A 17862-nucleotide genomic window follows, 5' to 3' on the forward strand; every position below is an offset into this window, starting at 1 on the left:
TCACACTGGAGAAGCAGAACTTCCAAGCTCAGTCACCTCGAACCCTGAGACTGCCCTTCTATTCCATGCCGCCCTTCCGGCACAGGAAGCATGCATCTTCCAATTCTTTATGAATGACTGACTTAACATTGAAGCACTGAAACATTTTTTCCACTTCAGATGCTATTGAATAATTGATCAAGTGGACAAATATTGTAGTATTTGTTATATCATACTTGTTGTTCCAATATAATTCAAATCCAACCGCTTATATTTTTTTTATTGCCGCTGACTAAGCCTTTCTACAGTTCTATTGGTCAGAGTTGTAATTTGCAATCTAGCCATGGAAGACAACAATGATGAGCTTCTTGATGAGCAAAATGAAGCAGTGGAGGCCCAAGTATCTCTTCCTCAGGATATCCAGCAGACAGCTCTTGCTTTCCTACCTGGTAGGGTTGTCTTTAAGCTTCGTGCAGTGTGCAGATTCTGGCGAGACTGCATTCAAGTACCTAGTTTCGTTGATCGTCACCTCAACAATGCTCTCTGCTTCCACCAGTCCATTGCTTTCTTCACCTCGGTTGATGATGGTCTTTTCTGCATGTACACATTTGATCCCACAACATTGAACCGGAAAAGCTTGGATTTCGTATTGTCATTTAGGTTTCAGATGTCAGATCCCTGCAACGGCTTGGTGTGCGCCTATGATTCAAGAGGCACTGTTGAGGTGTTGAATCCATTGACAATGAAACATGTGATACTGCCAGTTTCAGAACACCAGTCACGAGCTCTTTCTTCAGAATATTTTCTTGGATCTGTGCAGTCAAAAAATGAGTACAAGGTGGTTTGTATCCGCCACCGGGTGCGCTTCTTGACATTTGAAGTATGCACTGTTGGCACACAGTTATGGAGGGCGGTCCGTGAATCTGCAAACTTATTGAAGACAACAAAGGCTGTCATTGTTAATGATGTCCTGTATTGGCTGCTTCTTGATGCGGCATCTGATTTTACTCGGAGGATCCTGTTGTTCAACCTGACAGATGAGATATTCTCAGAAACTGCTGTTCCAGATACTATTAAAGACCATAATTTGGAACTATTTGAGGGGGAAGGAAAGCTTCATTTGCTGGCAATGCCCACTAAGGGATCTGCATCTGAAGTCTCAGAGATTTGGGTGTCAAACTCGACGTGCACAGTCTGGGACCATATGTGCAACATCACTTTTCTGCTACCTTCGGGTATGCGACCACATTTCCTGCACAAGAAAAAGCTCTTCTATGGCAACCAGAAGAGATTCTACTACATTGATCTTGAGGGCGGGGGTGGTTCCTATATCAACGTTCCATCTGATGAAACTATTGTATCGTCTGGGGTTTTCGTGGATAGCCTTCTTCTACATTCGGTGACTGGCTTGGTGGACTCGAGAACATTGTTAATGGGTTCTGATTATGCTGGATCATCTTCTCATGCCGCTGGATCATCCTCATCAGGCGCTGGACAATCTTTCAAGGAGGCAAAGAGCAATAGGAAAATGAAATGGAGGCTGACACGGATTTCCGCAAAAAAAACCTAGATCATCCATGGATAGTTATCTCTGGTCTGTACAGCAGCTTCGAACTAGTACATACATTCCGACAAAGTTTACTGGTATTCTTTTGTGTAGAGATGAAGAAGAGACCAAGGAGTTGGGTCTGGGACAGGGTAGATCATAAGAAGAAAATAAGCAAGTGTATCTACACCAGTGATTGTTCATTTGTTATCTTGTTGTATGTAGTTATGTGCTGTACTGAAATGTGAAAACTCTGGACCTGTTGTACTGTACAATTGATTTGATGTACTGAAGTATTCTTGCTTTGTATTTCTAAAGTTCTGGTGGCCAAGACCCATACAAAACTGTTGCAAGTATGTTACATTTATGTGTCACGCACGATTACACTATCTCCCAGACTTGCAAGATGCTGCTCCAGGTTAACATTGGTGAAGCAACTCAAACAGTTGGCAAGCTCAGCAATGGCGGGAAGCTGAAGTATGGCCACCAGCCGTCGCTGACGCCACCAGAGCACTGCGCCCGGCAGACTCTCTCCAGCTGGAAATGCTTGACATCGATCGTGAACAGCTCGACGTCCCGGCTATAGTTGCTCGACATGAACGGCCGCGGTGAGTCTTGGCCGACTTCAATGACCAAGCAGCCGTTGGCCGCGCCGCGAAGGCAGTAAGGCCGGCCATGCTTTGTCGACCATGGCAGCGGGATCGTCCTCTCCAGCTGCCACGACTGCGTGTTGTCGTCGTCGTCGCGCGAGATGGTGTAGTAGTTGAGGCTGGCGTTGCCGTCGGCGTGGTAGAACTCGTGCGCGAACACCCCGACCTTGCCGTCGGGGCCTTCGACGACGGCCACGTTCTCCTCCCAGAATCTGGACGGCGACTGGATCTCCTGGACGGAGAGCTCCATGGCGGCCGTGTCGAGCACCAGCCAGCGGTTGGTGAGGCAGTCGACCCAGTAGAAGCGGCCGTGCGCGTAGTGGCGCCGGTTCCAGACGGCGTGCACGGGGCACGCGAAGACCGAGCGGCGGCTTCTCCAGACGAAGCAGTCCGGCGACGGGAGCGCGCGCCACGCCCCGTCCCGCGACGAGAAGGCGAGGGCCACCACCCTTCTTGGGCACCGCGCCGTCCAGATCACGGCGAACGCGGGCTCCCCGGAATCGTCCTCGGCGTCGCCGGGCGAGGGGGCGGGGGCGGGTGCGAGGAAGGGCTCGCACCAGCGCCGGCCGCCGAGGACGCCGAGCGGGCTGTCGGCGGTCGCGGCGAGATCGTCCGGGATGGGCGGGAGCAGGACGTAGCGGCGGGACACGGGGTCGCACACGGCGAGATCCGTGACGATGGCGTCGGAGGAGGGCGCGCGGTCGAGGAGGAAGCGTCCGTCGCGGTAGTCCCGGACGAGCCATCCGGACTGGGATTCGGCGCCGGCATCGGGCGGCCCTGGGAGGAAGGCGAAGGAGAAGTCTGCGGCGCCGGCGACGGCGCCGGCGGCCGACGCGGCCGGATGGGGCGGGCCAGCGGGGTGGAAGGTGCCTCCTGCCTTGCCGGACGTGGGTACGGAGGAGAAGACACCGAGGAAGGGCCCGGACTCGTCAGGGTGGAGCGCGCGGTGGCGGCGGAGGAAGCTCGGGGAGGAGACGAGGAGGCGGAAGGATGAGCAGGCCGCGGCGGCGCGCACGAGGGAGGAGGGGCACGGCAGGCGGAGCAGGATCTGGTCCACGACGTCGTCTGGCGCCTCTCGGAGCGGCTCCGGGACGACGGCGGCCATGGCAGGTAGCTTGGTGGAGCTGGGATTGGAGTGCGAGTTCGTGCTGTGTGATGCTTGCGACGCGCGAGGGCCGCGAGGACAGTAATTTAAAAGAACAAGCTCTGTGGGCCCCGAGGCGTGGAGTAGGGGAATGTGGGCCCACCTTCGGTCACAGCCTGACAAGTAACGAGATGAGCATTCAGTTCTAGTATTTTCTTTTTCTTTTTCTTTGAAAATGAAATGATGAGCATTCAGTTGGTTGAGTTGAGGTGAACATGTATGTACAGGGTGGCCGGCAACGGGCCACGTCGTTGACTCGTTGGTACTCCCTCCGATCGTCAAAGATTGAGGCGAGTTGTGCACAGGACTAGCTTATGTCAGTACATGTATGTGGCGGCGTGTCGATTAAAGATAGAGGTAATAACGCTGGACATATAACAACTTGCGCCGTGGGTGCAAATTAGTACAAAAACTTGCAAAATGGGGTGAACCGGTACATCAACTTGTAATCCATGTGCAAAACTGGTCCAAAACGTCATGGTGATTACACGTGGCACTGTTTTATTTGCACGAAACCCCCAATGTTTGACAGAAATTAGGGCGAGTACCTAAGGTACTCAGATTCCTTTTTCTTCTGCCCGTCGGTGGCCTCCATTGCCTCCATATCATCTTGCAGTGCCAGAGTGCGCCCACGGGCGGCGGCCAGGGCAGAGCAGCACCAGGGAGATGCCCGTGTCGAATTCGTGCGCGGTTTTGGCGCTAGTGGCTGGGTTGGGTCGTGGGTCACCGCTTCTCTTTCGGCTGCAACGGGTTTATGCATGTAGCGCGGCGGCGGAAGTGAATGGAAGGTAGGCTAGCAAGAAGAGCGCGCCCGGCGGCGAATGAGGAGGCCGTTGTAGAAGATGGCGCGGGCTAGCAGCGATTATTGTGACGCGCGCAAGACACGCTTGTCTCAGCCCAGCCTCCGCCGGCCGGCAGCCAGGCATGGCACGCTAGCGCGTGCAAAATTTAGGCAACTTGCCGGCTTTGCAGATGTATTCTTCGGCGAAAGCGACGTTGGAGAGCATGGCCGCGATCATCTTATGCTCCTGCGACGACATGATCGCGAAGCTAGATATGCACTATATACGGTGGCACCATGCATGTAGTCGTCCTTAGCGAGATGCCGATGTCACACAGTTGACTAGGACGCCCGAGGTGCATGCTAGGCGCGCCGTGCACACGCATGCGCATGACTTGGCCGAGAGTGTACTTTGTAGGTCACTACCTTCTGGCGACTGGCAGGCGGCAGCCGTGTCTGGACGTTGAGCTGATGGTGTTCGACTGCGTGCACACACCGGACAACGATCAGGATGACCTCGAACATCGGAGCACGAGCGTGCATGCATCGCTTTCCGATGAACATGCATGAGCTGGTTTGTGTATGCGAAGGTAGCTCCGCTCCCGGCCATGACCGTTGAGCATGTAGGAAGCTAACCAAATTGGGCGTGTGTATAAGTGTATCTGCTGATCGGCTTTAGTAAACCAGCCTCCTCTATTTTTGTGTTGCGTCTGGGATTCAGAAAGGTGGATACCGACCAATTGACAAGAAGCATGGCAGGTCAGCCAGGACTAGGTCGGCTACCGAGCCTTCCGTCACGAGCAAGGCGACGGAGGAGTGATCCCCAGCTACACGGTGTGAAGCGGCAGTGGCGGTCATCGGGTCAACAACCAAGTCTACGAGTTGGCAACCAGCGGCGGCGCGAAATAGCAACATGGACTATCAGATGGTGGCAGGCTCATGTCCGCGGCGGTATGTAGACCTTTAACCTCGCGAACAAAGCGAAAACGAGGAATGCCACGGCGAGATAATAAAAACTCACCATGCGCAGAAGGTCGAAGCAACGGAGGCGACCGACATGCAGGATAAAAAGAGATATAGAACTCGCCCCGATTTCTGTCAAACATTGGGTGTTTCGTGCAAATAAAACAGTGCCATGTGTAATCACCATGACGTTTTGGACCAGTTTTGCACATGGATTACAAGTTGATGTACCGGTTCAACCCATTTTGCAAGTTCTTGTACTAATTTGCACGTACGGCGCAAGTTGTTGTATGTCCGGTGTCATTATCTCTTAAAGATAACCAGAGGGTCTGTACTGTATCTTCCTCGTTGTTATCTACTGTTAATCAATGTCATCGGCAGTGCCAGTACTGATTTGATGAGATTATACTAAGAAACATCAGATTCTTTTTGAAAGAAATACAATAGGACAAGTTTCTACAATGATTCTATTTAAGATAATAAGAAACCAAATCGATGTTTGGGACTTGAATCTTGATGCCTGGACTGTACACCTACATTCCTAATCAAATGAGCTAGACACACTTATTGGATTGCAATGAACATACTGCATCTCTTCCAAAATAAATGTAGCTGCGTCCATTGTGGCTCGCGCATTTGCCAACGCGCCTCCCCTGCCGTCGGTGGTGGGCGGCCCAATCCTCTCCAAGCCCACCAGTGTGCAAGTTAAACTTCGGCTCGGCTTCTTCGACATCATGGTCTCCGAATCTTCTGACGAGCGCCTCTCCTTCCGCCTGCCGCTGCGCAAGGCGACATCTGACCCTAGGCGCAAAGGGTTGATGGTGGCAAACTTCGTCACCGCGTCGGTGGGGCTTGTGGACTCCGTCGCTCTGATTGGGCCCTTGTGTCGCCCCATTCTCTTTGTTGACGTCCTCCCTGAAAGTTCAGAGATGGTAAACCTAGAGGAGGGTGAATAGGTTTCTGCAAGTTTTAATTCTTTCTTTGCAGTATTAGGCTTTACGGAATATAAATGTGAGCCTAATACAAACTAGGTGAGGCAAACTAGATGATAATGCAACTATCTCAACAACGAAGGCTCTCACAGGATATATAACACAAGTAATGAGTTCGGTTAGGGATAACCGAAAGCACGCGGGGACGAAGATGTATTCCCGTGTTCCCTTTCTTTGCAAGAAGGTACGTCATGTTTGGAGAGGTGGGGATCCCACGGAGGATTTCCTAACGCCACGAAGGCTCACCTTCTTCTTCGAGCCTATCCCACGAAGGAATAGCTCTTTCACTTGTGGTAGACTTTGAGGCAGCCTCCAAACCTTCACAATCCTTGTCGGAGCAAATCCACAGCCCGGATGTTTCCGGGTGATTTTTCTAACCTAGGGTTTCCAAGGAACCCTAGAAAGCAAGTCTCTTCAAGAATACAAGGGGGAACGAGATTTGGCTCGGTGAGACCATTGATCAAGACCTCCTCTAGCTATTCCCCGGAGGGATTTGAGTTTGGATGGAGGAGGAGGGAGATCTGAAGCTTTTGGTGTTTCCAACAATGGAGTATGAGAGAGAGAGAGAGAGCTCAAGAACAGAGTATAGTGTAGTGTCTAAGTGTTCTGAGCTAGGTGAAGGGGTATTTTTAGCTGCACTTGAAATCCAACCGTTGGGAACTTGTCCAGCTCAGCAGTAAGTCGAGGAGGCCGGTCTGCCGGGCCAGGCGCCGGACTAGCCGGTGGCACACACGGTGCCGCCGGGCCACAGACCGGGCCAGCCGGCAGCCGCCGGGCCTGGCACCGGGCCTGCACCGAGTGGGCGAATTGATCTCCTGGAAGTGCTCCGGTGGGCACTCGCACAGGGGCAGGCCTATGCCGGGCCGGCCGGTGCGGGAGCCGGCGTCGCCGGGCCGTCCGGCAGAGACCGGGTGAGGCACCGGGCAGGCAACGGGCGACCTTGACAAGCACCCTGTACTATGCCCGGTGGGCACCGGCGCCAGAGCCGGTCGGTGCCGGGCCAGCCGGCGCCAGGGCCGGTGCCGCCGAGCCATACGTCGGGCTTTGCTGTTAAATACGGCAACCCCTCTTTTCTTCGAAAATGGGGGTCACCCTTCACCTTCTTGTTCCATTGATACACCATTATGCTTCATGAACTAATAGCTGAGAATAAACTTGTAGGCATGCATTAGTCCAATACTCTAGCTACGGTGTCATTATTACCAAAATAATGGATAAGGGTATTTTATCTTTACACTCGCTCGCAGCGAGGTTGGGTACAGTGGCGCCATCGTCCCTTTCGTTGTCGCCGATGCCTTGATCAAGGGCAGCTGTCGAGGGTGCTCCTCGGCAATGCCTACCTTGAGGGGTTTAGGGTTGATGGAATCCTGCAGGCTAACACGAGACATCGGATACCAAACAAACAGGAGATAGATTTACCCAGGTTCGGGGCCCTCGTGGAGGTAAAACCCTTAATTCCTGCTTGTCTGATCTTGATTAATGAGAATATTGGATTACAATGGGGTAGCCGAAGGCTTAGACTAAGGACTCGATGAAAATATACGATTGTGTATGACCTAACTCTCGACTTGCGGTGGTTATGGCTAGATTGATTGTGTGTCCCTCGGCAGCCCCTCTCCTGTCCCTTATATTGTGAGCCAGGTCTCGAGAGATCTATCCGGGTACGACTAGGTTACAAAGAGTGCTATATCTAAACTTTCCTTGTTTCTTCGTCCTCTTGACTTGTCCCTCAAGAATCCTTCACGGGAACCGACATAGCGGCCCGCCTTGGTTGGTGGATGATCTTCATGGGCCCCTGGTTGGGTCGTAGGAGGTAGCACAATACTAGTTACCCGAAGGGTCATGCCCACATCAGTAGCCCCCGAGTGACTGGCCGAAGAAGCTTCGGGCAGGGACTAAAATTGCCTTCTGTCGAATGTTTAAAATTGCCTTCTGTCGAATGTTAATAGTGGATAATGGTATTTTATCCTTGCACTCGCTCGCAGCGAGGTTGGGTACAGTGGCGCCATAGTCCCTTTCGTTGTCGATGATGCCTTGATCACGGGTAGTTGTCGAGGGTGCTCCTTGGCAATGCCCACCTTGAGGGGCTTAGGGTTGATGGAATCCTGCAGGCTAACACGAGACATCGGATACCAAACAAACGGGGAGAGAGACTTACCCAGGTTCGGGGCCCTCGTGGAGGTAAAACCCTTACTTCCTGCTTGTCTGATCTTGATTAATGAGAATATTGGATTACAATGGGGTAGCCGAAGGCTTAGACTAAGGACTCGACAAAAAGATAGGATTGTGTATGACCTAACTCTCGACTTGCGGTGGTTATTGCTAGAATGATTCTGTGTCCCTCGGCAGCCCCTCTCCTGGCCCTTATATTGTGAGCCAGGTCTCGAGAGATCAGTCCGGGTACGACTAGGTTACAAAGAGTGTTATATCTAAAATTTCCTTGTTTCTTCGTCCTCTTGCCTTGTCCCTCAAGAATCCTTCATGTGAACCGACATAGCGGCCCACTTTGGTCGGTGAATGATCTTCATGGGTCCCTGGTTAGGCCGTAGGAGGTAGCACAATACTAGTTACCCGAAGGGTAATGCCCACATCGGCAGCCACGTTGAGCCTCTGCCCTTGGTTGAGACCACCGTGGCCATCCCTGATGCTGACTTGCCACCCGCTCCCTGGCGCGCCCGCAACCGGTGCAAGTGCAACTGCTGGTGCTGGAAGCATCTCCAGTGGCCAGCACGGTCTGGCAAGTGACGCGTGCCTGTCCTGCAGCCTAGGCGTTGTTCTCGTTTGGCCTGCGAGCGGTACGTCTCCATTGTGGACAAGGCCATTGTGAGGAAGAAATATATCAATGAGGGGGCATTTTCGGCTTTTCGACGCCGCGGCGAGCTCTGGGCTGGTGATCTTATCGATGTTGCGTGACGAGGGATGCTAGCTGCCCGAGGATGATGTAGGGGTGCTGGACAAAGCTTGCGACATCCCTCTCTCCGGCCTCAGCCTCGCCTCTTCCCCAGTGATACATCTCCGACGTATCGATAATTTCTTATGTTCCATGCCACATTATTGATGATATCTACATGTTTTATGCACACTTTATGTCATATTCGTGCATTTTCTGGAACTAACCTATTAACAAGATGCCGAAGTGCCGATTCGTTGTTCTGCTGTTTTTGGTTCCGAGAAAGGCTGTTCGGGCAATATTCTCGGAATTGGACGAAATCAACGCCAAACCTCCTATTTTTCCCGGAAGGCTCCGAACACCGAAGAAGAGTCGGAGAGGGGCCGGGGGGCCACCACACCATAAGGCGGCGCGGGCCGGACCACGGCAGCGCCGGCCTAGGGTGAGGCCACCCTGTCAGCCCTCCTGCGCCGCCTCTTCGCCTATATAACCCCTTTCGACCTAAAAACGCAGTACCTCTTGACGAAACTCCAGAAAGACTCCAGGGGCGCCGCCACATCGCGAAACTCCAATTCGGGGGACGAAGTCTCCGTTCCGGCACCCTGCCGGGACGGGGAATTGCCCCGGAGTCATCTCCACCGCCATCTTCACCGCCATCGCTGTCTCCATGATGAGGAGGGAGTAATCCACCCCGAGGCTGAGGGCTCCATCGTAGCTATGTGGTTCATCTCTCTCTTTATGTGATCTAGTTGAATATCATCTATGTGCTACTCTAGTGATGTTATTAAAGTAGTCTATTCCTCCCGCACGGTGTAATGGTGACGAGTGTGTGCATCGTGTAGTACTTGGCGTGGGTTATGATCGTAATCTCTTGTAGATTATGAAGTTAACTATTGCTATGATAAGAATTGATGTGATCTATGCCTCCTTCATAGTGTGATGGTGACGAGTGTGCATGCTATGTTAGTTCTTGGTGTGATTGTGTTGATCTATCTTACACTCTAAGGTTATTTAAATATGAACATTGAATATTGTGGAGCTTGTTAACTCCGGCATTGAGGGTTCGTGTAATCCTACGCAGTTAGTGGTGTTCATCATCCAATAAGAGGGTGTAGAGTAGTCCTATTATGTGATCATTGTTGAGAGTGTCCACTAGTGAAAGCGGGATCCCTAGGCCTTGCTTCCAAGCATCGAATCTCCGTTTGTTTACTGTTTTGTTTCATGTTGACTCGCTGCCATATTTTATTGAGATTACTATTACCATTCATACTCATCCATATTACTTGCATCTCACTATCTCTTCGCCGAACTAGTGCACCTTTACATCTGACAAGTGTATTAGGTGTGTTGGGGACACAAGAGACTTCTTGCTTTGTGATTGCAGGGTTGCTTGAGAGGGATATCTTTGACCTCTTCCTCCCTGAGATCGATAAACCTTGGGTGATCCACTTAAGGGAAACTTGCTGCTGTTCTACAAACCTCTGCTCTTGGAGGCCCAACACTGTCTACAAGAATAGAAGCTCCCGTAGACATCACCCAGCTCCGGTGGTCTCCGGCTCTCCATGATCGTGCCCAGCCCTGCTCTTTAGAGTCTCGGTCCTTGCTCCATCATTTGGGAGGATGCCTCTTGCATGTCCCTAGCCATGATCTAGTGTATCAAGTTTGAGCATCTAGTGCACAGCGAACCTACCCATGTGACTATGATCGGCCTTGCCGCTCCTGTCTGGCTTAGTTCTTGTTTTCCTTAGTTGTTTTAGGGCAACCGGATATTTATGAATGTTTTCTTAAGCTCTAGGTTATTCTCATGTCTTTCTACCTTATATTAGAATACTTGTCTTTGGTGTGTTAATGGTGACCCATGTTACTCAAAATTCTTCTAGATTGCTGGAATGTGCGTGGTCTTGGGATGTGCTGCAAGCGAGATGTTGTCCGAGCAGCTATCGAAACTGCCCTCCCATCCATTCTCTGCCTCCAAGAACCCAATCTATATGTCATCACCCCTTCCTCACCGATGGCGTGCAGTCGACACGTCCGTTAGGAACCCTAAGAGGAAGGTGTGATGCGCACAGCAGTAAGTTTCCCTCAGTAAGAAACCAAGGTTATCGAACCAGTAGGAGTCAAGGAACACGTGAAGGTTGTTGGTGGCGGAGTGTAGTGCGGCGCAACACCAGGGATTCCGGCGCCAACATGGAACCTGCACAACACAATCAAAGTTCTTTGCCCCAACGTAACAGTGAGGTTGTCAATCTCACCGGCTTGCTGTAAACAAAGGATTAGATGTATAGTGTGGATGACGATGTTTGTTTGCGAAGAAAAGTAAAGAACAAGTATTGCAGTAGATTGTATTTCAGATGTAAAGAGTGGATCGGGGTCCACAGTTCACTAGTGGTGTCTCTCCCATAAGATAAACAGATGTTGGGTGAACAAATTACAGTTCGGCAATTGACAAATAAAGAAGGCATAACAATGCACATACATATATCATGATGAGTACTATGAGATTTAATCAGGGCATTACGACAAAGTACATAGACCGCTATCCGAGCATGCATCTATGCCTAAAAAGTCCACCTTCGAGGTTATCATCCGAACCCCTTCCGGTATTAAGTTGCAAACAACGGACAATTGCATTAAGTATGGTGCGTAATGTAATCAACACAAATATCCTTAGACAAAGCATCGATGTTTTATCCCTAGTGGCAACAGCACATCCACAACCTTAGAACTTTACGTCCATCGTCCCAGATACAATGGAGGCATGAACCCACTATCGAGCATAAATACTCCCTCTTGGAGTCACAAGTATCAACTTGGCCAGAGCCTCTACGAGCAACGGAGAGCATGCAAGAACATAAACAACATATATGATAGATTGATAATCAACTTGACATAGTATTCAATATTCATCGGATCCCAACAAACACAACATGTAGCATTACAAATAGATGATCTTGATCATGATAGGCAGCTCACAAGATCTAACATGATAGCACAATGAGGAGAAGACAACCATCTAGCTACCGCTATGGACCCATAGTCCAGGGGTGAACTACTCACACATCGATCCGGAGGCGATCATGGTGATGAAGAGACCTCCGGGAGATGATTCCCCTCTCCGACAGGGTGCCGGAGGCGATCTCCTGAATCCCCCGAGATGGGATTGGCGGCGGCGGCGTCTCTAGAAGGTTTTCCGTATCGTGGCTCTCGGTACTGGGGTTTTCGCGACGAAGGCTTTAAGTATGCGGAAGGGTAGGTTAGGGGGCATCACGAGGGACCCACACAACAGGGCGGCGCGACCCCACCCTTGGCCGCGCGGCCCTGGCGTGGCGGCGCCCCGTGGCCCCACTTCGTAATCCTTTCGGTCTTCTGGAAGCTTCGTGGAAAAATAAGACCCTGGGCGTTGATTTCGTCCAATTCCGAGAATATTTCCTTACTAGGATTTCTGAAACCAAAAACAGCAGAAAACAACAATCGGCTCTTCGGCATCTCGTCAATAGGTTAGTGCCGGAAAATGCATAATAATGACATATAATGTGTATAAAACATGTGAGTATCATCATAAAAGTAGCATGGAACATAAGAAATTATAGATACGTTTGAGACGTATCAAGCATCCCTAAGCTTAGTTCCTACTCGCCCTCGAGTAGGTAAACGATAACAAAGATAATTTCTGAAGTGACATGCTATCATAATCTTGATCAATACTATTGTAAAGCATATGAGATGAATGCAGCGATTCGAAGCAATGGTGAAGACAATGAGTAAACAAATGAATCATATAGCAAAGACTTTTCATGAATAATACTTTCAAGACAAGCATCAATAAGACTTGCATAAGAGTTACAAATAAAGCAATAGATTCAAAGTAAAGGCATTGAAGCAACACAAAGGAAGATATAAGTTTCAGCAGTTGCTTTCAACTTTCAACATATATATCTCATGGATAATTGTCAACACAAAGTAATATAACAAGTGCAATAGGTAAACATGTAAGAATCAATGCACACAGTTGATACAAGTGTTTGCTTCTAGGATAGAAAGAATAGGTAAACTGACTCAACAGTAAATTAAAAGAATGGCCCTTCACAGAGGGAAGCATGGATTACTATTTTTGTGCTAGAGCTTTTCATTTTGAAAACAAGAAACAATTTTGTCAACGGTAGTAATAAATCATATGTGTTATGTATAAGATATCCTATAAGTTGCAAACCTCATGCATAGTATACCAATAGTGCTCGCACCTTGTCCTAATTAGCTTGGATTAACATGGATTATCATTGCATAGCATATGTTTCAACCAAGTGTCACAAAGGGGTACCTCTATGCCGCATGTACAAAGGTCTAAGGAGAAAGCTCGCATTGGATTTCTCGCTTTTGATTATTCTCAACTTAGACATCCATACCGGGACAACATAGACAACAGATTGGACTCCTCTTTAATGCATAAGCATTCAACAACAGATAATATTCTCATAAGAGATTGAGGATTGATTGTCCAAACTGAAACTTCCACCATGGATCATGGCTTTAGTTAGCGGCCCAATGTTCTTCTCTAACAATATGCATACTCAAACCATATGATCATGAAAATCGCCCTTACTTCAGACAAGACGAACATGCATAGCAACTCACATGATATTCAACAAAGGTAAAAGTTGATGGCGTCCCCAGAAACATGGTTATCGCTCAACAAGCAACTTATTAAGAAATAAGATACATAAGTACATATTCTTCACCACAATAGTTTTTAAGGCTATTTTCCCATGAGCTATATATTGTAAAGACAAAGAATAGAATTTTTAAAGGTAGCACTCAAGTAATGTACTTTGGAATGGCAGAGAAATACCATGTAGTAGGTAGGTATGGTTGATGTCTACGGGTGCTTCTATTCTTGTAGACAGTGTTGGGCCTCCAAGAGCAGAGGTTTGTAGAACAGCAGCAAGTTTCCCTTAAGTGAATCACCCAAGGTTTATCGAACTCAGGGAGGAAGAGGTCAAAGATATCCCTCTCAAGCAACCACCGCAATCACGATACAAGAAGTCTCTTGTGTCCCCAACACACCCAATTCACTTGTCGGATGTATAGGTGCACTAGTTCGGCGAAGAGATAGTGAGATGCAAGTAATATGGATGAGTATGAGTGGTAATAGCAATCTGAATAAAATATGGCAGCGAGTAAACATGCAACAAAACAGTAAACAAACGGTGATTCGATGCTTGGAAGCAAGGCCTAGGGATCCTGCTTTCACTAGTGGACACTCTCAACAATGATCACATAATAGGACTACTCTACACTCTGTTGTTGGATGATGAACACCACTAATTGTGTAGAATTACACGAACCCTCAATGCCGGAGTTAACAAGCTCCACAATATTCGATATTCATGTTTAAATAACCTTAGAGTGCAAGATAGATCGACACAATTACACCGAGAACTAACATAGCATGCACACTGTCACCATCACACTATGAAGGAGGCATAGATCACATCAATACTATCATAGCAATAGTTAACTTCATAATCTACAAGAGATCACAATCATAACCTACGCCAAGTACTACACGATGCACACACTTGTCACCATTACACCGTGGAGGAGGAATAGAGTACTTTAATAACATCACTAGAGTAGCACATAGATGATATTCAACTAGATCACATAAAGAGAGAGATGAACCACATAGCTACAGCGGAGCCCTCAGCCCAGGGGTGAATTACTCCCTCCTCATCATGGAGACAGCGATGGCGGTGAAGATGGCGGTGGAGACGACGGTGTAGATGATTCCGGGGGCAATTCCCCGTCCCGGCAGGGTGCCGGAACAGAGACTTCTGTCCCCCGAATTGGAGTTTCGCGATGGCGGCGGCTCTGGAAGGTTTTCTCTGGTTTCGTCGAACGTGGCCGAGGATTTAGGTCAGGGACGACTAAATAGGCGAAGAGGCGGAGTCGGAAGGGCCACGGGGGGCTCACACACTAGGGGGGCGCCCCCCCTTGGCCGCGCCGCCCTGTGGGGTGGGGCCCCTGGCTCCCCTCTGGCCCTTCTTCGGTGCTCTGGAAGCTTCCGGGAAAAATAGGATGTTGGGCGTTGATTTCGTCCGATTCCGAGAATATTTCCTTTCTAGGATTTCTGAAACCAAAAATAGCAGAAAACAGCAACTGGCACTTCGGCATCTCGTTAATAGGGTAGTTCCGGAAAATGCATCAAAACGATGTAAAGTGTGTATAAAACATGTAGGTATTGTCATAAAACAAGCATGGAACATAAGAAATTATAGATACGTTTGGGACGTATCAAGCATCCCCAAGCTTAGTTCCTACTCGCCCTCGAGTAGGTAAACGATAACAAAGATAATTTCTTAAGTGACATGCTATCACAATCTTGATCAATACTATTGTAAAGCTTATGAGATGAATGCAGCGATTCGAAGCAATGATGGAGACAATGAGTAAACAATTGAACCATATAACAAAGACTTTTCATGAATAGTACTTTCGATACAAGCATCAATAAGACTTGCATAAGAGTTACTCATAAAGCAATAGATTCAAAGTAAAGGCATTGAAGCAACACTAAGGAAGATTAAGTTTCAGCGGTTGCTTTCAACTTGTAACATGTATATCTCATGGATAGTTGTCAATGCAAAGCAATATAATAAGAGCAATAAGCAAGCATGTAAGAATCAATGCACAGTTAACACAAGTGTTTGCTTCTAAGATAGAGAGAGATGGGTAAACTGACTCAACATAAAAGTAGAAGAATGGCCCTTCGCAGAGGGAAGCATTGATTGCTATATTTGTGCTAGAGCTTTGGTTTTGAAAACAAGAAACAATTTTGTCAACGGTAGTAATAAAGCATATGCATTATGTAAATTATATCCTACAAGTTGCAAGCCTCATGCATAGTATACTAATAGTACCCGCACCTTGTCCTAATTAGCTCGGATTACCGGGATTATCATCGCAATACATATGTTTTAACCAAGTGTCACAAAGGGGTACCTCTATGCCGCCTGTACAAAGGTTTAAGGAGAAAGCTCGCATTGGATTTCTCGCTTTTGATTATTCTCAACTTAGACATCCATACCGGGACAACATAGACAACAGATAATGGACTCCTCTTTAATGCATAAGCATTTAGCAACAATTAATGTTCTCATATGATATTGAGGATATTTGTCCAAAACTGAAACTTCCACCATGAATCATGGCTTTAGTTAGCGGCCCAATGTTCTTCTCTAACATTATGCATGCTCTAACCATTAAATAAGTGGTAAATCTCCCTTACTTCAGACAAGACGGACATGCATAGCAACTCACATGATATTCAACAAAGAGAGTTGATGGCGTCCTCAGGAACATGGTTATCGCACAACAAGCAACTTAATAAGAAATAAAGTGCATAAGTACATATTCAATACCACAATAGTTTTTAGCCTATTTGTCCCACGAGCTATATATTGTAAAGGTAGAGGATATAAATTTAAAGGTAGCACTCAAGCAATTTACTTTGGAATGGCGGAGAAATACCATGTAGTAGGTAGGTATGGTGGACACAAATGGCATAGTGGTTGGCTCAAGGATTTTGGATGCATGAGAAGTATTCCCTCTCGATACAAGGTTTAGGCTAGCAAGGTTGTTTAGAGCAAACACAGTATGAACCGGTACAGCAAAACTCAAGCATTATAAGACTCTACACCGTCTTCCTTGTTGTTCAAACCCTTACTAGAAAATATCTAGACCTTAGAGAGACCAATCATGCAAACCAAATTTTAGCAAGCTCTATGTATTTCTTCACTAATAGGTGCAAGTATATGATGCAAGAGCTTAAACATGAGCACAACAATTGCCAAGTATCACATTATTTAAGACATCATACCAATTACTACATGTAGCATTTCCCGTTTCCAACCATATAACAATTAACGAAGCAGTTTCAACCTTCGCCATGAAAATTAAAAACTAAGAACATATATGTTCATATGAACCAGCGGAGCGTGTCTCTCTCCCACACAAGCATTTATTCAAACAAAAACAAAAAACAAAAACAAACCGACGCTCCAAGTAAAGTACATATGATGTGACCGAATAAAAATATAGTTTCAAGAGAAGGAACCTGATAATTTGTCGATGAAGAAGGGGATGCCTTGGGCATCCCCAAGCTTAGATGCTTGAGTCTTCTTGAAATATGCAGGGATGAACCACCGGGGAATCCCCAAGCTTAGACTTTTCACTCTTCTTGATCATATTGTATCATCCTCCTCTCTTGACCCTTGAAAACTTCCTCCACACCAAACTTAAAACAAACTCATTAGAGGGTTAGTGCATAATCAAAAAATTCACATGTTCAGAGGTGACACAATCATTCTTAACACTTCTGGACATTGCTCAAAGCTACTGGAAGGTAATGGAACAAAGAAATCCATCCAACACAGCAAAACAGGCAATGCGAAATAAAAGGCAGAATCTGTCAAAACGGAACAGTCCGTAAATACGAATTTTAAAGAGACACCAGACTTGCTCAGATGAAAATGCTCAAATTGAATGAAAGTTGCGTACATATCTGAGGATTACTCACGTAAATTGGCAAAATTTTCTGAGTTACCTACAGAGAATTAGGCCCAGATTCGTGACAGCAAGAAATCTGTTTCTGCGCAGTAATCCAAATCTAGCATGAACCTTACTATCAAAGACTTTACTTGGCACAACAATGCAACAAAACTAAGATAAGGAGAGGTTGCTACAGTAGTAACAACTTCCAAGACTCAAGTACAAAATAAAAGTACTGTAGCAAAATAAACACATGGGTTATCTCCCAAGAAGTTCTTTCTTTATAGCCATTAAGATGGGCTCAGCAGTTTTAATGATGCACTCGCAAGAAATAGTATTTGAAGCAAAAAGAGAGCATCAAGAGGCAAAT

General features: G+C 47.7%; 2 protein-coding genes across 2 annotated transcripts; one reads left to right on the forward strand and one right to left on the reverse strand.

The window, feature by feature from the left end:
* The first annotated feature begins 299 nt into the window (after window positions 1–299).
* LOC124691950 (putative F-box protein At2g02030) lies at window positions 300–1852 on the forward strand. Its single transcript, XM_047225239.1, has one exon. It carries the CDS (start codon window positions 323–325, stop codon window positions 1547–1549), a length of 1227 nt encoding a protein of 408 aa, XP_047081195.1. The 5' UTR covers window positions 300–322; the 3' UTR covers window positions 1550–1852.
* Window positions 1853–1862: 10 nt separating this feature from the next.
* Window positions 1863–3280, reverse strand: LOC124689880. Its single transcript, XM_047223336.1, has one exon. The coding sequence runs from the start codon at window positions 3278–3280 to the stop codon at window positions 1964–1966; it is 1317 nt and encodes a 438-aa protein (XP_047079292.1). The 3' UTR covers window positions 1863–1963.
* Window positions 3281–17862: the final 14582 nt, after the last annotated feature.

Source organism: Lolium rigidum, chromosome 2, assembly GCF_022539505.1.
Source record: "Lolium rigidum isolate FL_2022 chromosome 2, APGP_CSIRO_Lrig_0.1, whole genome shotgun sequence".
NCBI classification, from domain to species: Eukaryota; Viridiplantae; Streptophyta; class Magnoliopsida; order Poales; family Poaceae; genus Lolium; species Lolium rigidum.